The 21,804-nt window shown below is 38.1% G+C and overlaps 1 protein-coding gene across 5 annotated transcripts in view; it reads right to left on the bottom strand.

Annotated features, from left to right (window-relative positions):
• TNRC6B (trinucleotide repeat containing adaptor 6B) overlaps positions 1–21,804 on the bottom strand; it is a 125,026-nt gene that overhangs the window by 35,224 nt on the left and 67,998 nt on the right. For 4 of the 5 annotated variants that reach the window (XM_062492190.1, XM_062492191.1, XM_062492194.1 and 1 more), the window contains 3 exons: positions 8,949–9,036; positions 5,137–5,158; positions 3,279–3,623 (listed from right to left, as the gene is read on the bottom strand). In XM_062492190.1, coding sequence (XP_062348174.1) covers positions 3,279–3,623; positions 5,137–5,158; positions 8,949–9,036 — 455 coding nt within the window. Of the gene's footprint in view, positions 1–3,278; positions 3,624–5,136; positions 5,159–8,948; positions 9,037–14,943; positions 15,087–21,804 lie in introns of those variants that run through there. The other variant, XM_062492193.1, reaches the window with a different exon arrangement.

The following is a 21,804-nucleotide window of genomic DNA, read 5'->3' as shown; positions in this document are numbered from 1 at the left end:
AAAACACCCAAAAAGGTCATTAGTAAACCATATTATTTACAAGCAGAGAATATCAGATTTTTGACATCATTTATACCACTTTTTTTGCAGAGCATAAACTCCGGAGCAACCACTGCAACACTATTCGTAAGTGAATATATACTGTTACTACCAGTACTGGCTCATATAACAGCTTTCAGGAAAATAAGGCAAACAGCTCAGAAAACTGGGTAACTGCCCTCACAGCCTCAATTCCTATGTTATATATTCCAAAGTAAAGAACACAGTCTCTGGTTGCTAACACTTCCAATAGAAGGTAAGTTCAGCTTTAAGTGCCTGTCTGAGGCTTTCAGTTCATCAGCTTAAACAATGAACATCCAATACATGCCTTCCAGATCCTCCTTCGCTGAGGCCACCAGAGGATCCAGACTTTACAGCGAGGTTAGAACTCCTTTTCAAGCTTTGAATATTGATGAACAGTAGTTGGTCTTCAACCATTAAATCCCACCCACCAAGATCCAAAAGATCAAGCAGTTCCCAAGTACACTCTGTTCCTTCTGTTGCTTTAACCTCAAGTGCAAACTGAACAATAGCAAGGAAGTATGACTCCAATGGTATTTTTATCCGTCTACCTTTTTAAGCACAGAGTAACCCTTTCTTTTCCCCATCCAATTAAAAAACTTTCTGATTACACAGATCACAGGAAGAGCTTAAGGAGGACAGACAAGGACAAGCTCAAAAGACTGCAAGGTTGCAAGATTTTGAACTTAGAAATGGTTCAGCCAATGAATGATGCATAGGCAGCTCTGAACTTAGAAAGATCTTCAAATCAGTGACTTTAACAGAACATTTAGTTTCTGTGAAGACATCCTAAAAGTATTAAGACTGGGGTGCTTGCTCACATATAGCATGCTAAGACACAATTTAAGGGACTGTTCCATGAAACCAGCCTTCCCTTGCTGCATTCGACAGCAGCAATAATCATAACTATTGAAAGACTTTTACGAGTACATTTTAAACTGTTTTTGTCCAAAACTGTCTTGCAGGTCCTGAATTACCATCAGTATTGGAAGAATTGTATAGAACACCCTTCCTCTCAGTGCCCTGCATTGGTATGAGACAATAGTATACTTGATGTCATCCTTCAGGGCACTAGTTTTGCCAGAAGGATTTCAATCCTGGTAGAAAAATTAAATTGTATTAAATCCTCACCAACACCACCTATGACCATTTGGTGAATATAAGCATGTGAGTAAGTAGATAAGCTGCATGATCTTCCTTATTGGGAACTTGCTTGTGTTCTTTCATGTGGCATGAATTTAACTAGAGTATCAGTGCTTATATGCTTGACCAAACTGGGCCAAAACTGAAGTTTAGCTGGTCAACAGCCAGATCTGAGGTGGGATGAATGATGTAAGAGGCAGACAGCAACACTGCACTTGCACAAGCACTTTGACAGAGCACCTAAGACAGCCCCAGTCTCTCTCCTGTTCACCTGCTCATTCCCACTCCTCTGGCACAACTATTCTCACATGCTAGCATGTATTTCTCACTGATCTTCAGTTAGGTGAATGGGTAAAAGCCATCCAGATTAAAATCAGCTTTAAAAACCAACCTGATTTAATTTTAATACAAGTCAGATCCCCAGCCCAGTTAACTCATTACAGTGCAGAAAAATGGATGGGGTGAGGCAGGTCTCAAGGACCCCTATCTTTCCTGGCACGCCTGACTTACATCAGGATAATGACACTAACTACTGGCTAATACAGTCATGTAACCTCTTATTTGTTAATGCACCATTAAATTAAGTGTAAAAAGATGAGAATTCGTAATACCAAATTTCAACGTCAGAAAAACAAATATTAAACGTCAAAAATTACATACAACTTAAGGAGCCCCTCAAAATACTTCAAAATGGTCCTTATGTAGTACAGCCAATAGCAAAAAATGTTACTCATGTGAAGTTTTGGAAACTTTTAGAATGCTTCACTACCACAAATCTTCCTTAGTCAGTCTACTACAATAGTAGCAGAAGGCATACTGTGCTAGGATTTTAGATAGGAAGCATAGACTTCAGGGCATGTTTTGTTTCAGGTGTTTTATCAAAATAAGTAATCTTCAAGACATTGTTTTGAAACTGGTTAGTTAAAATTTCGCCACTGTACTTTGACATTCACTTCCTCCTTTATTAAACAGCAATTATGAAAGATAAATACTCTGTCAAACAGGGATTTGCTACAAATGAATTCCAGTAGTGAAACCACAAAACAAATGGAATTATTAATTTTTCTAGAATCCTATTTGTTAAGGACAGCCATCCCACCTAGCTCACTTGTTTCTGTACAAGTCAGCTCTGTTTTTAATTTCAAACCACAGAGAACTAAAAAAAAAGTTTGATTTCCATGACGGTAAAAAAACCATCATCCCATTGATCTGGCATGATTTTCAAAGAAGACCCAGATATTCTGGTATTGCTATTTTCTTATTTTTGACTTTCAAGTATTTAATACTTCTTTTTTAAACACCCTTATTGTTAGAATTAAAGCTGTCCTTGACTTTTCAGGTCATCTAAGCCTTTCTTTAGAAGGCAGATATTTTAAGTGCAATTTTGCTTGTTCTACTATTATAATTAAAGAAGAAATATTACAGCTCATGCAACTCAGCAAGCGTCTAAAAAATTCTGGAACAGCTGTAGCTTCCCCATGCCTACAAAACAACCCTAAAACCAATTTATCTTCTGGAACACAAAATGAATGGATAAGTAAAAGCAGAACAGCCACCATCTGTACAAAAAAAAGCTTATCTACATACAAAAAACAAGATTACAACCAAAAAAAAGAGTGAGGAGCAATAGGCCACCTTTCTGTTTCATCCAGACAAGACGTGACAGACACCTGCCCTTTGCAGACCTGGCATCTACATGTCTGTTTTAGGAGATGAGACAAAAATGTGACAGGACAGGAAATTCACGTCAAAGAAACCTGAAGAGCCATTAGGAACTACTCAGTGCCAACCACAAAATGCTGTTTATTTATGCCTTGTGTTTACCTTGCTGCAGAGCATTTCAGCAACCAATTAAAACTACTCAGAACATACTTGAAGAAAAAAAAACTTGTTCCATCTAGTAGTAAAAATCGTATTGGTTGCTGCAAACAGCAGCTCGTACACTGAAACAGCAGAAGCTCCCCAAAGCAACCTGAGCTTTGTTATATAATGACAGGCTTATGTACAGCTTCAGCCATTGCTTTTCTGCCGTGCACCAACATGTTCACGCAACGCTCTTCATTATCGTCACTTGCCTGTTGCAGTCCCACTGTCGCTCTGCAGCAGTGCTCCTGTCACTGGTTGTGCGTTGTTTGGGTTTGCTCCTGGTGCTGCTGGGGAGGGAGGCCCTGCTCCACCCCCAAGGAGCATGCAGGATGGTGGAGGAGGCTGCCCACGTTTCAGTAACACTTTGTGGTCCTGCTGGCAACGGAATCGCGGCGGCACCTCCCGAGGCATGTAGCGGGCGGCGCTTGGCGGTTGTCCGTTCGGCACTGCCACCCTCTTGGCATTGTTGCCACCATTGACTGGTGGCGATGGAGAGTTGCCAATTGGGCTGGCAGCCACTGGTTGGCTTAAACTTGGTTTCGTCACTTCGGGCACTGAAAAACAGGAAGGATGAAAATCAGAAGTTTTTCCAATTAAACCTGTGTTAGCTACAAGAACTCACTGTGACCCTTTGCTTTCGTTATTTATGACTCTTTGCTTTCGTTATTTATGACTCTTTGCTTTCGTTATTTAATCTCTGAAATACTGTGTGGCTTCCATCTTCTCGACAACCAAAAACAATTTAAAGAAGCAGGAATAAGCAGTAGCAGCAGACCTCTTCCTTCCATGTGCAGCTCTGTAGTCTAGGATGAAACTACGCTCATCAATTTTGCTCTCTCATTTGCAATTTCTTGCAAATGTAAAGTTGGCAAAAAATATACCCCAAACAGCGAATAACTTTACAATATGAGCAAATGTAAGTGGTTCCACCTTCCTGATCTTCAACTGGTTTTTTGATTGTTATGCATCATCATCCAGTGGGAAATCTGAAATCAGAACCCAAGTTTTCACCTGTTTACTAGGCTACACAGCTGCTGCCTAAACAAACAAAAATATGGGAAATAACCTGCCTTCTTTTGGATTTGGAGTTCGCAAATCTGAATTCTCTGTGCTGCTCTTAAGCAAGGCAATAATAGCTGACTCTCACCCGAAAAGACAGTCCTACAAAGAGCAACTGTGTTTGGCTCACTTAAGGTTTCCTTGCTGGTCACCAGGTGCCCCTGTAAGCAAAGGCAATCTGCTCCTGAGGACTATTATATACTGGAGAAGAAAACCAGAAATCCTTGAGGAGCTAACACCACCACAAAATTTGCTTAAGAGGCTGTAGACAAGCTAATCATAATCAGTAAAACTTCTATTCTTACAAATGTGAGATCAACGCAAGTGGGTCTCTCTTTGGCAACATGAATGCATTAATTCTCCGCATTTTATTTTTAAAAAGGTTTTCTGGTTTCTCTAGATAGGCTTCATTGCCCAAACCCCAAAAAGGTGGTGTTAGTCATAAAATCAAGTTACTATTTTAGTCCTTTTCTTTCACAGATGGCAATTTCTCCACAAAATTTATCGGAAACTTATGCACAAAATAAATGTATCTTTACAACAGCTAAGTTATTTAGTTCAACTTTCTAGACGCTCACTCATCAGTCTGGCTTCTCTATTAGACTTTTATGTGCCTGAATTTAAGTTTCCAAACCCAAGTAATTTTCATTCATTTTGGTACCTCATTATAAGCAAGCAGGATTTTTGCTGTCTTTCATTCCCTTTATAGAAGTGGTTTCAGTCTTGGCATTTTGTCTAAAATGGTTGCGAAACAGAGAACCGAGCATTTCAGTTACCCTATCTCATCCACAATCCTCATTCTTTCTTCAGGTATTTGGATGCTGACAACACATCTGCAGAACAGTTGTAGCTTCTCCATTTTAATCACCTCAACTTACTTCTTCCGAATACTCATATTCAGTATTTCATCTTTACTCACAAGTTCCCTTCCATTTCTAACAGTTTTGATAAAGATCTGAATCTTGGCTCAAGTCAATAAAAGTACTCCTTAGGATCAAAGATTCTTACCTTTGGTTTTTTGATCTGTGACCTGCAAATTAAGAACAAGAATGTAAATAGAGTTTTAAGCAGCGCAAAACAAACATTTAACATGTTGTGCTAAATCACAACCTTAATATATTAGCACAGGAACAGAATTTTTTGTTGAATGAAAACAACCAACTGATGAACGACAAGTCCAAACAGTATTCCTAGTGATATATATACACACACACACGTGTGTGTGTGTGTGTGTGTGTGTGTGTGTGTGTGTGTGTGTAAGGTTTTTGAAAGTACTACAACTCCTGCAATAACTGGGCCTGATGGAGAAGTCCCTGGCAGAAACAATCATACTTGACTCATGATTTTAAGTACTCAATCCCCCTCCTCATCCCAAACATGGGCTTCCAAAGCACAAATAAGCATGTGCTATGGCATTACAGTTCTCTCAGATTTTGGAGGTGAAGTATTTCAGTTAAAGTGCAACAAAGCCTTCCTTCTGTGAGAGTATCCTTACAGTGGACTGTTGGGGCCTGAAGTAACCACAGCAGTCTGTCTCTCTGCCATCTTCCCATTTCACCTTTCCCAGAAAATCTCTTCAGAAGAGAAGTAATTTTAAACCTTACTGGATTCATTTCCACACTTATAAAAAGTACTGGAGCACCTAAAAAGTATATCTACTGAATGCAACAATAAGTCAGTGACTGAAATGACCACACTGGTCAACATACTCAATATGGGTTTTGTTGCATCCTACATTGTTTCAGCATAGCAGATTTCAAACTACAGTAGCAGCAAACACATCACTGGTATATTCTTTGGAATCATGTGTATTGTAGCATTTTTTTGAACCTGTCCATCGTGAGTTCCACTACAGAATAATGAAAAAACTGTAAAGATCATCATGTGTCAGGCTCTATGACACCTATACTTAAATGAAATGGCTGAACTAGTCCATATTTCTGGAAAGCACACAGCAACAGTATAGAAGAATGAAAGCACAAGTAAAAAGCAGTTTATTGTTAAAACTAACCAAGCCAGAACTCCTTTGTACAGTAAAGAATAAAAAGACAAACTTCACGAAATTGCTATGGTATCATTTACTTTGGAAAGATGAAAACTGCAAGATGCAAAGTGGAACAGTTGCTAAAATACAAAATCTTAAGCATTGTAGCCTCACAGACATACATTTTTATTGTCTGTGAGGCTTTGGGGTGGTGTATCTGTACCAAAACCATGTCTGTACCAAGCCAGACATCAATTTTCAACTTCACTTATGAAAATATCCTGTATGCATCAAATAACATCTTCTGTAACGGCTAAAAATTCTGTTACACACTTAATTGATCCTGATGCTCGACTACTAAAGGAAAAGGGGGAAAATATTAATTAACACAATCTGCTAATGCTGATAGGTTTACTGTAGTCAACAGTAGACACATTCAGTAAACTAGTTACTTGTCTTCTTGGATAAAAAACATTTTACTGAATCCTTGAAAGAAAAAAACAACAAAAAAACCCTTCTGCCTGTAATGTCTCTCTCTCCCAGTCAAAATGACCTAGTTTTGTGATTGCTTTCATCTAAAATTCAAAAGCTGAAATAAATGTGACAGTGTCTCAGATTTACTCAGCTGTCATCTCTCTGTGGGCAACCTATGAGCATCAGCAGGGCAGGAGCAGCTACAGTGATTGGGAAGGTGGAATCAATCTCAGCTTACTGACAAGCTACCAAACAGTCCCCTGGACACCAACCACAGGTATATTTAAGCTGTGAACTTGCTTCTATAACCTCTCTTTAAGTGATTTTTTTTATTTATGTGTTTTTTTAAGTTTCAGATGATCCAGACAGAACAATTGCTTCATGTTAAACAAACTTAGTTTGCAAATGGTACCCTGAAATCATTGCTGCCTATTTGGTGAACACCTCCAGAGTCACTAAGAATGAACACACACATTTATGTTTTGTCTATTTGGCTGCCTGCTTTGCTATTCTTAGCTATCTCCAACTACTACTGTGAAGTTTGGCCTCTAGGAGATTAAATTACTTAGTCTTTACCCTTTCTGAGAGTGTGGCAAAATATACACTGAACAACTTAGTAGGTGAGAGACCACACAGGAAAGCTGGCAAATCTCTTTTGCATTCAAAGCATCAATTCCTCAGTAAACACAGCACTGTTATCAAGATGATCAGCACAGCCTTTTCAAGTTTCCCTTTTATCACTGAATACCAGCACATAATCCCCAAGTCTCTACTCTTTATTCATAAGGGTCTGCTCTTTCTGGTTTCTACATACATTTCCTGCACTTGAACATTAAATGGCACCAACACAGAGACAAAAAGACACTGGAGAGACCTTATCTGTAGCAGCTGCTCTTTTGCACTGTTACTTAGGGATGTATCAACTGGATGAAGACAACTGACACAACATTTATCAGGATTTAGTTTAAACTGATAGACTCAATTTGGTGAAAAAGGCAGACTAAAAAAGACCCTGAATAAGCCAAAATTCAACTGAAGTTGGTGCTGCCTGTTCTCAGCAGAAAGCCATAGAATGTAGGAGTAAACAATGATCTTTCACTGAAACAACTGAAAAACAAGACTACTGAAAGAAAGTAAAGCCTTTTGCTCTCAGTTTCACATAGTCACTGACGTTGGAAGGGACAGCCTCTGGAAATCTAATCCACAGTTCCTACCTACCCCTGTCCTCCACCTGGCCCCAAGAAGCTTCTCAATCTGAAACAATCATCAAAACTGGATTGCACAGAACCATGTGAAACTCAGTTTTGAGCACCTAAAGACAGAGGCATCACAACCCCTATGGAAAACCTGTTCCAGTGGCTGCCCAGCACATACACACACAGAAAAGGAGGCTTTTTATGATTAGGTAGACTTGTAATATGTACACAATGCCTTATGCTTTGCCACTGGACACCGTGGAGAAGAGTCTGCCCTCCATCTTTTTACTCCCTTCCACAAAGCACTAATATACATTGATGAGTACTTTCAAGCCTCCTCCCCTCCAGGAGGAACAATCATAATGCTCCCAGCCTCTCATTTGTCAGATGCTCCAGTCCCTTAATCATCTTCAAGGCATTTTGAATTTGCTGAATTTGCTCCAGGGTGGTTGCACCTATCTTAACACTGGGAAGCCCAGAAAGGATTTTACTGGCAAAAAGCATGGGTAACACCCTAAGAGAGTCAAGCTCAGATGTCAAGTTAATTCCCAGAACTATCTACCAGATTTTTTTGCAGAATACCAACCTTCTAACAACAGCGAGTTTCAAACTCGTTTTCTGAGCAGAACCAACTTTTGGTGACTAACAAATTCTCTACAACTCGAACTGGTAGACTTCAGCAAAAGTGCTATTAGCTACAGAAAACGTAAAATGCAAGTAATACTTCGCAAAAAAACCAAACTGACTCTTCAGTAGTAAATATTTTTATATTCAAATCTTTAAGGATTTGAAAAAAAAGAAAAGGATCTTCCTGGTCTAATAAATATTTACTCAACTCTTCTGCAAGAATTGCAAAAGCCCATCAGTATTTTAATCCACAAACACCTCAAACAAGCAGCAGCTGTGCAGAGAGAGATCACAAGAAGCCATATTAAGTAACTTAAATACGTTCTATCAAAAAATCTCTTTTATTTTACATAGCTCTCTAAGGAGAAGAAATAGCCAAGTGAAACACTTGAGTTCCAGGAAAATGATGCAAAAGTGTCTTTAAAGAAGCAACACTCTTAGCAATCAATTTTTAAGTTCAAATACAAACTATTTAACATCTTATCACCAATATTATTTATATTCCAGCTGGATAGAAGAATTCAAATATCAAAACCCACCTTCTGAGCAGAGTCCTTCTTTTTCTTATCCTCTTTCTTCCTTTTCTTGTCTTCCATTAACTGTTCTTCCCTTTCTTGCTCCTTCTCTCTGCCAAAACATGAAAAACAATGGTCTGAGCATAATCAAGTTGTGTAAGAGCCACATATACTATAAACCTCTTCCCTGCAAGAAAGACAGCAAGTTATCAGATTCCTCTTATCATACTTCATTTCCATCTAAGGGTTTCTGTCAAACTGTGGTAAGAAAAGCACCTTCTAGCTCAGTATGGCCACAATCATGCCACATACTGCCTAAAGGAAAATTCCTTGACTCAGATCAGGTCTGTTATGGCAGTTCCCTACATAAATTAATCACATGCCTGATAGTAGAAAATATCTTCAAGACATTTTGGCCAAAGTACTCTTATAATTGGGTCATGCAATTATTTAACGAAGAGTCCCATGAATCTTTTCATATGGTGGAAAAAAAAAAAAAAGGAAGTTGTAATTTAATGTAAGATAGTTTGGTCTGATACATTTGTCTTCGCAGGAGGAAGAGATTATACTATTGCCTCTAGCTATGTCACTGGCAAGAGACTAGAAGTGCCACATCAAATCAAACCTATCATTTATTATACAAATCTCTAATTTAATTTCTAGGCTATTGTATCCACCCACAGATCATTTTGTGATGAAACTTCTAGTATAAATTACTTTCCAGGGAATCTATTTTTTCCCCCCAAGAAATTTTTTTCATAAAAAGGAGAAAAAAAGTTACATGCAGCTGCTATTGTTGTCAAGCCATCATCTTGTTGCTATGTTCTATATCAAATATTAAAGTACTATGGAATAGTTAATTTACTGCATATATACTACTGGCTTAGTTTCCATGGTGAATCCCATTTTCGTTAACCAGTTCTTTTTATCTCCTTAAAAATAAATTTAAGGCCAAGTTTCCAGCTTACTTGGAATAATTTCTTCTTATAGGGAAAGATCAGAACAAAGACTTTTAATGTAAAAAGATGATTTGACAGAGGAGGAGTAGGATCAGACACTCAACAAATGAGAGCCAACTAACAAGTATAATCCACAATCTTTCAGAAGAAGAATTTATAAAAACCAGAACAGCATTACAAACAAAACTGGAGTTGATAACGGTACCGAACTATTTCTTGTATTTATGCCTACATCAAACGACTTTTCTGACCACAGTTTAAAAAAACTGAAGAGTTGAGTTGGCTTTGTTGTCACATTGCACAGACTTTTCCTTGAATTGCACTTATACAGTAAAGGTGAAAGAAACAGCCTTTTCATTTTCACTAAATACTCCAAAAGCAGAGTGCAAGGAGACATTTACATAACTGATTCCTACAAAAATATTTTGAGATGCTATGTATTAGTAGCTTCCTGATTGAAGACTTCCAAGAACTCTCTAAATGACAAAGGTCCTATAGGAAGTAATAAATGTCTTCCTGGTTTCCTGAAATTGGGCTCCCCTTCTTCATGGATGGATAAAATTGATAAGGGCAAGATGAGTCCTTAGTAACAACATCCTGAGGTTACCACCAAATGCAATTAGTACACTTTTTTCAGCGAAGCACTGGGGAGCTTAGTGCACTTTACTCTGTCACAGCACTGAGATAGAATTTTTCATTTTCTCTGAGCCATAGATTGTAAGCAAGATGAAAAAACTCTCCTGGGACACCCTCATCATTCAAGTTGCTATGACTTCAAATTATGTTTACTACTTTTGTCTTGACAACCTGTGTAAACCTTACGGGCTGCAGGTCAAGTTATAACTATACTATTTCCAAAAAACTTCCTTGCAGCAGGCAAATATTTAAAAATAAGTTTAAAAGGAGTTGTCTAAAAAGAGCTGCTGAAAAATGGTAGGATCAAAATGCAAAATTACTTATAGTAACTGCTTGGCACACAGTAGCTTTCTACTTAAAAGCACTTTGCTTACTTTTGTGAGCAGACAAGAAGGGAAAAGAGGGCAAAGAACCACATTCACAACCACAGCTGAGGTTATGGCTTACAGTGAGTGACATGCAGTACTGGAAGGATTCAAGGACAAAAGATCCATAGCCTGAAAGTAATCACCTAGTTATGGTCTGCCTTTGTGGTAAATTTAGGACATGGAGATAGTTATTGCTGCTGCCTTGTTTTTTTGATCTATATGGACTAAGGCTGCAGAGAAGCCCTTTTGTTTTGCATGACAACCTCCCCTTCTGCTCTTTAAGTAGAGATTTAATACTCCATTGGGTGCATTCTCAACATCTACAACACAGCAGAAACCAACACTTGGTTTACTTCATTTACCAAAACTTTATTTAGGGTTCAATTCATGTCAGCTCTACTAAGGTAGAAGGGACCTATCTGAACACTTGGGTACACAGCATGATGAGACCACAGAGCTCCTGACAAAGCGCTGAGTGAAACCTCACAAACGTGTCAGAAGTACAAAGCTACACTTTCCAAATGACAGAGCAAGAAGAGATGCTACAGACACACTAACACAGTACAGCTATGGTGAAAGATCACTGAACTAGAAGGGTAAATGCCTTATTGTTATTTGGGGTATCACAAGTGCCATCTTCACAATTCTACTCTTAGATGCATTTCGTAACACTTGTTTGATAATCAATAATTTTCCTCTTCAGGTGGATGCAAGATGCTTGTTGAAGTTTAACTTGCAGTGTTAAATATTCTGAAAAATTCAACATCAACAAGGCTTTCAATCACCTCCTCGATTTATTCCAGAGATATTGCTGCCTATTAACTTCTCATTAGCCAAAAGATAGTTCTTCCTGGCCTGTGGAAAACTCAGGGGTCCATCATGTGCTTTACAGCAAACAGCTGCTCACACTGAGGAGATCAACAGGGGGAGAAAACCCATCAACTCCGTTTAGAGTAATACAATACAATACAATACAGAGTGAATTTAGAGTAATACAATGGGGTGTGGTTCCGGGTTTTGTTAGGAGCACACTGTAATGGGAACACAGACACACCACAGCCCTGAAGAGGAAGTCTGCTAAATAGCAATCAGCAGCCAGCTTTTTAATCTAGGTTTTTTTTTTTTTTCCAAGAAAGCATGCGTTGATCTAAAAATATGACCTAATTGCACTTTAATATCTTCCCACAAACTTAAAATCAACTGAAAAGTATTTAAAAAGCATATTACAGATTTTAATTCCATGTATTTGAAGCAAGGCATATTAACAGCTTACAAATGATGAGAAACTGTAAGTTGTAATCCAAAATGTTGTCTTCATTTTAAAAAAGCCCAAAACCAAATAAACCCAGTAGCTATGATGCATTACACCTTATCTAAGTTCTCAAAACAACCTCTTCTGGCTAAGTCAAAAGCAGTCATTTTAGAGAAAGGAAGATTTTTACACTAGTTTCAACTAGAGACATAACAGAAAACAGCTGTGAAGTCCATACTATTAAACCATCCATTTCAGGAAAATAAAAAAAAAAAAAGCAAAAATAGACATTCAAGTGCTCTCCCTAGAAACAATTTACCTGTTTTGGAAAGTGGTAATTTCCTGTAAAATTCTAATACAAATTTTTCCAGAAAATTCTATTTTAAAGAGTTGTTATGAGAACATTATGGGCTTAAGGCCCAGGCAGAGGACAGCAGTTGCCTTCAAAGCTCTTGCTGTCATGAGCTGAACTGTGAGACAAGATGACAGGCAATGTATTGCACGCTATCTGCTGTCAACACACTTCGATAGGCAGAGATAAAGCGTCACACAGTATGAGTCTACACAAACCCCATAATCCTCTAAGGTCACCCTCAAACTAAAACTGCACCAAAAAGAGTGAAATGTAAGAAATGAAAATTCCTAGAGTGGCACTTGAGCGCAGGCAACTCCCAGTTCCCTTCACAACAGCACAGGACAGTGGTGTGAGGGTTTGGAAGTTCCTCACAGGTGGAGATGTATGCCAGGTACCAGTACTGTGAGTCCTCCTCCCTCCTCCTGACCTCACACTTGACCTCATTTAAGTACAGTCAACTCATGTTAACTACACTACGACACAGGGGTGCCAGTAAACTTCTATAGGTGCACCCTGTTCTCTGTGTTGTGATAAGCATAGGGCAATCTACAAACCTGCTTCTAAATTGTGAGCCAACTTGTTCATCTTCTTTCAGAACATTGGGATTCTGAAAGCACACCTGCAGGACCAGAAGCACTTTTATATCTATACAGCTGCCATGTCACCTGAACAACTGCTAAATCTTCACTCAAGCCTTCAGCCACAACTAGCAAGAGCTAAAGGCCTACACCATATGCAGTGAATGACTTGCATGCACAAATCATTGTCTCTTAGGAGAAAAGCTTGAACTATTAATAACTCTTTCTTACAGATAAGCCTCTAGTGATCCAAAATATCAGACAGCAAATGTACTTAAAGTCTTTTGGAAGCAGACAGAAAGACTCAAAACTTGAGCAAAACAGAAATTTATTCAACAATAAGGTATCCAATATTGGTCAAGATTTGATGCAGGAAGAATTTCAAGTGAACTCTAACTATAAGCACCTAGCTTCTCAACATTGCTGAAAGTCTTCTTGGTATTGTGATAAATTATACAGCCCGGATACCAGCAGAATTAGGCATCACACACTGGTGTCTTGGATGTGCTGCAAAACACCTTTGTAACAAGCTCAAACCCAGGTGCCACTTCCAAGACAGAAGCTTCCTTCAATCCATTTGGGACAAAATCTCTTACAGGAAAGTAAAATGTCTTCAACAGTGTTATTGCATGAACACCTTGCTGCTGCCACTGCTAAGTGGTTTTTATTTTCTTCCACTTTATTTCTCTTCATCAAGCTCTGCCCTTGACCTTCGCTTGCTTGGACCTTCTCTGGAACTCAGCTGAGTGTATGGGAAGCAAATTCAACTCACAGTAATGCTTTTAAAAAGCATAAGCTGATTGGAACTAATGGTCATAAACAATGAAGAAAAGGCATACTACAAACTCCCAAGTAGGTTCTTTGAGGTGCAAGCCCTTCTTGCTGCAGCAACAAACACTGGCAATCTACAGCTTGAAATGCTCAAGGTGGATGAAAGCTATTAAATCTTATCAGGAAACTGGATGACAGAGACTAAAAAATAAAGCAAAATTAAATGCACCACAACTGGAGCATAGAAATCTGTAAAATTTTACTTCACTTTAATTTAACACATCCCACTTAACAGACACGCTCCATTATTTCAGCAGTATGAGAAGAGTGTGGCGTGTCCAAACACGCAAGTGTGCTCCAGTGCATTTAAAGAGAACATCAAACAGAAGCAAGATGTAAAACAGCATGGAATAAATCCCAGGGCTGACAGACCCCCCCATTCCTAAAGGTAAAATTACTTCTACTAGACTAAGCCATGTAAATAAAGGGTTATGATCTTAATGATCAAAAGAGTCAAAATAGGATTAATTTTATTTTTTTAAAAAAGTTAAAATACTCAACATCACAGCCTTCTTTCTTATCAAGCAATGCTTTCATGCATAGATTAGACAGCCATAAGCCACATAAAATACGCTTACATGAGAGATAACCATTTCAAAAGTCAGTCTTTAGGCCGAACTGACAAAAACGGAATATGAAATTACTTTAGGTCAAATGATTTCTGATGTTTATAAGGAAAAACAATTGATCTTTCAGAATAGCATTCCTTATGACCCAGGGCATAAAAATTCAGAGGGGAAAAAAAAAAATTGTTTCCTTGAAATGAGACAAATTCACAGCATCACTGAAGAACTGCAATGCCAATGTAAGGGATAAACTGTGCAGTTCAAAACTGACTATCTAGTAAAAGGATCCTTGTCCCACACTTTCTGAATGTAAGTAAAATCCAGATAGAAAAACTCAGCCCTTCGGAGTATGAAATTAGGACTCCCATATTTGCAACGTGTAAATAGAATATACACCACATGTAAGACAAAAGCTTGTCATCTCTCTCTCCCAGGCAAAGCTGTAGATTTTATATAAACACAACATATACTCACCATGTATTAAATAAAAAGACTTTAGAAAGTTTGTTTTTAAAAGTGCTCCAAAGCAGCATTTTCAAAAGATTATTCATTTCCAAGGACTTAAAGGTAAGCTGCTTTTTCTTCTCTTTGGCCAAAAACCAAAACAGTGTCAGAGCAAGAAAGCTGCACACTTTAAATAGAGCATCTGGCACAAGCGATACGCCTTTATCGCAGCACAACATCAGTAACTGGACGCTGCTCTAGATAATGGCCAACTTTAAAACATCAGCAAACTGACTTGGCTAGAAGTACACTCTTCTAAAGGAATGCTCCTCACAGACTGGTATTACACTTGTTTTGTGGTATATTCTATACATCTACACACCTAGGTATACCTATGCACAATGATTTATAGAGACAACAACAGAGCAAAAAGTGCTCTTTAAAGAGCTGGGTGGTGTAAGCCCTACAGAACAACAACAAATGCTCACAAAAACGGAGGTTTTTTTTCTCAACTCTTCAGCAACTGAAGGGCAAGAGTATAATCTGAAGAGGAAGGGGGCCAATTGCAGTTTTAGGAGTCACTTGCTAATAAGAAAACCTTGAAATGTGTTAAAAAGATAGAAGTTAGTTTTAATATTGTTCTGTATTTCTTGCTTGCACTCCTTTAAGCAGAATTACTCTTTCCAGCTGTACAATTTCCATCTATCAATCTATCCATTAAAAAACTGACTTCCAGATACAATCTGATGTTCCTGAGTGTTTGCCAATTGATAAAAAGGAAAGCTTTAAGAAAATGGACATCTATAGTCAAAGTTCTAGACTAAGAAGTGAGCAAGTTTTCCCCCCTGCTTCAGGCTTCAAACACTTTGGAGCTCTTGCAGATCTCTAATTATTATTTCATAGCATGCACACTCATGCACACCAAAGACACAGGTAAAGTGTGTTTAGACAACTGTGAAATGTGGTAAAAATAGCCCCAGAGTGGCAAAATACGAGGTTAGAAATTTGCCTGCAATTAAGATGTCCTGTAATGTATCCTACCAGGACGTCCCTTTGGCAAGACACAATTCCATTCAGGACTTTAAGGTTTTACGTGATTACCAAAAAGTCTTACTATCCTCTAAAAGCTACTCACACATGTAGAAAGCTGCATTATCTGTGTGTGTTTGCCAAGGAATATACCTGTGCCATCCCGACAGCCACAAGAAACACGACGGAGCAGTAAAAGGATAACAGCTACCAGAATAAAATCAAGAAAGAACCTGTGCCCACTACAGGGACACAAGTCAGTTATTTCACAGGGAATAGAGAGCTGGCAATCCTCAAGATCTCTGTTCTGCTACCAATGATCTATCCTAGTAATATGAATTCTTGTAATATGAATTCTTTCAAAACCCAATTCTTCCTAGCACCAAAATGTCAGCAGATAAGATGACAGACAACCTGGCAAAATATTTCTGTCTTCCATTAAGTGAAGATCTTTCATTTCTTCAATTGTGTGTGTGTGAGTGAAAAATCACAGCCCTGGACCGACAACAACTCTAAGGGAGCTGCTGCTGACCTTTTCCTTGCATGTTAAATATTTTATTTTTTTTTTTTTTACTACACCATCCAAAAAGATATTGCCTCCCTCACTGTGCATACAAAATAACTCCAGAGTCCTACCTTATCATGCAACACAGGGTTTGAAATGAACTCAGGCTGTCTGGGAAAAGTGTCAGATGTTAGTTACAGGACTAATTATTAGTCTGCAAGTGATGCGTGCACAAGTATTTGCCAGTGTTGCTTTGTATTAAAAGAGAAACTCTACCAGTTTTATCATCTCAAATGGTTTACCTATCAGGATAAAAAAAAAAAACAAAACACTTTTGTTTGAAAACTGACAGAAGAAAAGCTATAAAATCTTATCCCTAAATGGTCCTTTACAGTTCTTTTTTTCAATGTTGAGGTTTTTTTAATGTTTTCCATTTGGGTTTTTTTTTGCAACCAATTCATCTTCTAAAACTAAACTATGCTTTCTGCACTAGACACCCTTACTAGCATCATTATCAGAATCACAAATAATTCTGACTGAAGGGGCCTCCAGAAGTCAACCAGAGCCTGATCTAACCCCACACTCCAAACAGAGACATCATCAAACAGGTTGCTCAGGACCTAGTCACAGTCTATCTCCAAAGTTGAGAGACACTACTATCTCTGTGGAGAACTTATTCCACTTTTTCACTCCATACATTCCCTTGCATTTGCCTTCTGATACCTAATCAGAATTTCTTCACTGCAACTTGTGCTTGCTCTCTCCTGTTTTATCACTGTACTCCACCTCTACAAAGAGTCTGGCTCTTGATACCCTCTCATGAGGCAGCTGAAAACAGCAGTGACAGTACTCCCATAGCCCACTATTTCTAAGGCTGAACAAACCCAGTTTTCTCAGCTTCTCCTTGAGCAAGATTGCTCCAGAACACTCACCATCTTAGTGACCATTTAACATGTCACTGTCTTTGCTCTATGAGAGCCAAAACTGGACACAGTATGTTGAAGATGGACTTAAAAGAGCTGAATCCCTTCTCCTGACTCACTGACTATATCCTTGCTAACACAGCACAACATATGGCAAGTTTTTTTTAATAGCACGGACACCCTGCTGACTCAAATTCTACTTTTTCTTTCTCAGGGGTTTCAGGTGTTTTTTTTTTGCAGAGCTACCTTCTAGTCTGTGGATGTCTAACCTGTGCTATAGCAGGGGATTATTTTGATACAGGTGTAGCACTTGCCATTTACAACTGTTAAATTTCAAGAGGTTTGTCAAGCCCTTTTCTCCAGCCTACTGTGTTCCTCCTAAACAGCAACCTTAATCTCCAGAGGAGTCAACCACTCTGCCACATTTGGTATCACCTGCAAGGGTACTGAGCGTTTGTTCCATCCCAACAGACCACATCATTAATACAGATGTTGAACATAATCAGCACCAGACTGCCTGGCTGACAGTGCACTTGTCACTGCAGACCATAACCAGCTCTGTGTCACTGACTGGCAATGCAGCTCTATACTTCCTCAAAAAAATGTATTCCTTAGAACAAAAATATAGTTCTGTATTTAACGGTCCAGCAAACAAGAAACTAATTACTGACACTTCCTCTGCAGAAGGACTGCAGCAGGAAGCCCTGCACAAGCTACTCTCCATTCCAGGTCTGTATCAGGACACCACTGCATTCAGCAGCCCAGATTAATTCCACAAGTGCAGCTCAAACCTCTGCTGGCAGCTTTGCCAACACCTTACTGGGGCTTTGAACAGGTTACAGACTGGGACACAAGCATTACTGCTACCTTAATAGTGCACTCTTGTAGGTATGTATAAGAAGGGCTATTAAAAGACTTACTATTGATAAAACTGCAGTTAAAAAGGAAATCCTAACTCCTGACTACAGTATAAATTTGATTTTAACAAAGGAGCTCTGTACTTTCTTAGATTACAAATTTCTATCTTAAATGCCAAGAAAATAATTATTTTTCAACACTAAAAAAAGTCACAGGAAATAAATCTATTTCCCATGGTAACTATGCCACAGTGCATACAACAATTATGACACTCGTTTTAATGTCAGAATGTGACATTTCAGAAAAATATTAAGTAAAATATTAAAAATATTAAGCATCATTTGCAGCACCAGCAGAGGCTGTACAGACAGTAAAAAAACTGGATTATACAGATATCTTTAACAACAGAAATAGTATTGTTTATTTTAAACTTTATCATTTTGTGGATTAAGATCGACATTTATATATATTTGTGCTTCTCAGTCAAAAAATCCCCAGGACCCAAAAGCCATCCTGGTAAAGATCCAGACTATCTATAGATACAGAACAGAATTTTAGGGAGAGGTAAAAAATAAAGAAAACAGACAACATTGTTACTATGCTACTTGCTGCACTTTTTAACATGCCTGAAAATACTGGAGATTCTCTTAACGTTCGTGATATGGCACTTCAGTGGGGATCAAGAAAAAAACTAAAATATAACTATCAGTAAAGTATTTTCTGTTTGGTGACTGTTAAATTACTGGGAAAAAAACCAAACCCTCACCAAACCAAGCCCCGACATAATCATGCTGCTTACAGGCAGCTTCTACGGAATGGTGAAATGCTTGAATTCTATCTGCCTGGGGATATCATAAGGATACCCTTGCAGTTGCATAGTGGTATAATTTACATTTCATTTTGAAAGGGATCTGATTGCTTACTTTTATTCAGTTTCCAAAGAAACACTCTAAATTTATATGCTATAAAAACCAAGTTTATGCAAGTTAATAGTCTGACATGCATATTACATACCTCCAGATCTGTGTAATATTATAAAATTTTCCACATACAGTGCTTCAGGGCACTGTAGTAATGAAAATAACATTTATCAAACTGTAAGTCATTATTTTAATTATACTAAATCAAAATACTAAAGGAAGAATGTATTTAATTTTATCAGTGTGAAGTTAAGAACAAGGATTTCCACACAAAGTTATTATTCATTGGTTGTATGTCAAGGTAGAAGAACCAGCAAGTTAAGGTTGTTTTTTAAATGTATTAGAAGTTCAAACAACTCTGAACAGCTTGCCCAGATTTTCTTGGCAAAGGTATTAAGGTTTATATTTTCCACTCCATTTATTACCTGAAGCAATATTTATTTTTAACAGGTAAGAAAAATGCAGTCAGTTACTTGCTGCAAATATTTAGTTACAAAGTTTCAGGACTGTCACGATCCATATCAGGAAGCTTAAGTTAAAGGCAGAAGCAAGTAACATATTTTGCAGCTCTGGAAAATGCTGTATAAATCTCAAATTACTATATATTTGAATAAATCCACCTACATATGTGTTCAGTATATTCAGCTGAAGCTAGGCAGGTAAATTCTTGATATTCCATTACTACTAGGCACGCTTCAAAAATTAAGGCTCATAACTAGGGCTACATAAAGCATAGGGGTTTTAATAACTGCTGTTCTTTAAGACTACAAACCACTGTTTATTCTCAGTAGGGACAAACACTATCCCTCTTCATTCTCAGGCCAGCTGAGCTGAGAGCTGAAGCAGGACTAAAGACAAGTAAAAAGCCCCCAGGAACAAGCTGTCCATCCAGACTGCAATAAAGCAGAACAAAGATCCAAGGGCTTTCAATTTGAATCCACCATATTGCACATGCCTAAACTGGCACTTATATTCAGCTATGCCTCACATTTCACTGGGCAAGTTTTTTTACCTTGCTGAAGTTTTGATGCCCCCTGCTCTAAACCACACCTGTGTGTTTTGTGCAACGAGTAAAACGCAGATGTAGCACTGTGTATGAAATAAAAAACTTAAACCCTGTATTTGCATGTGTGAAGCATGGCAAATAACTATTTAGTATTATTGTGCCTTATAAAATTAGGTAAATGCCTAGCTGGCTCTGTCTTAACAACAAACGTATACTTTTCAAAAGTTCCTCACTATCTTGCAATTTTAATGACAGTATGTAATCATAACCTTCCTCTGTCAGTTGAGGGAAAAACCTCACAAGTGACTGAGATTTTTATCATTATGCAATCAGCCAAATACAAGATGCTATAGGAGCTGATTATCAATCTTGACAATCACAAAGCTCAAATACAGACAATACTCAGTATGAGGAAAGAACTTATTTACCAGCTGAGTACCATGGATTAGTGAGCTCTTAGAATGCAATGAAGATTATATGCAGTCCCTTCACAGTGAAGTTGCAGTTAAGCACAGTGCATACTGAACCCAAATGAGAGAGAGATCTAACAGGTAAAATCCAGGTTGGTCTGTGACTAGGTAACACGTGGTCAAGTTTTCATGTTGACTCTGAAATGCAACTCTCACCCTCTGCCTCCGTTAATGAACTATTTCCTTAAGAAGTATCTGCTATATTTAGCAGCTCAGTCAAGTTGCCTACGTTAGTTTACTGTTTTAGCTTTTTTCCCCGAGAATGGACTTGGGGGAGGGAAGGATGGCATTTAATAACACATGCTGCAAAACACAGCTTTCCCAGGATATGTTACAAAACAAGATACTGCATGACCTGCTCAAGGTCACAGAATGACTCCATTGCTCACTCTGAATTAAAAACTGGTATCCTTCTGACTCCTCCTGTATTTTCACTAATAAAATAATACCACTACTGAACACTTGCAGAGTTCCTTTCATCACAGGATGGCAAAAGCCTTTATAAATATTAATTAAGCATTGCAACAACACTAAGAAGTATGTAAAACTTAATTCTGCACATGAGTAAACCCAAGCAAAGAATAAATAACTATGTTCAAAGCCATAGGACAAGTCGGCAGTACAGAGAGAAACAGCTCTTACCACTAAGGAACACTCCATTAGAAACAAGGACATAATTAATAATCCAAATGTGATGTGAAGAGCCCTTGATTGCCAATACATTACTATAAAACCTGGTCATGTGCAATCCTACAAAGACCACACTAAATTTCAGGCAGCATTCTCATGAAGACACTAACTGTCTTCCTTCAAACACATAAAACAGTTCTCATGAGATTTTTTTTTTTTTTTAATTCTGTGTTTATTGTCTGGCAACTTTCCTTAGTGAAGACAAGTATGAGTGCGATATTCTTTGGTACTTTTACAAAATTAACCAGTAATATCAAGCTCAGGCACAATTCAAATATGAATTCAGACCTCACAAGTGCAAGTAAGCTACTTCTTAACATTCCGTCACGTACTCCAGTAATTATGGAAGCAAAATACCATTTTTTTTAAAAGAACTCAATATCCATTCTCTAAAGAAATAACCACAAGTCCAAAAGTACTGTTTTGACAAACTATAATGGAGTCATCACTTAACTCAGTACTCGGTGGTCTCACAACTTGAGGTAACACG

This window comes from Cinclus cinclus, chromosome 4 (genome assembly GCF_963662255.1).
Source record: "Cinclus cinclus chromosome 4, bCinCin1.1, whole genome shotgun sequence".
In the NCBI taxonomy this organism is placed as follows: domain Eukaryota; kingdom Metazoa; phylum Chordata; class Aves; order Passeriformes; family Cinclidae; genus Cinclus; species Cinclus cinclus.
The sequence above is the reverse complement of the archived record's forward strand: the minus strand, read 5'-3'. Positions and strand labels throughout refer to the sequence as shown.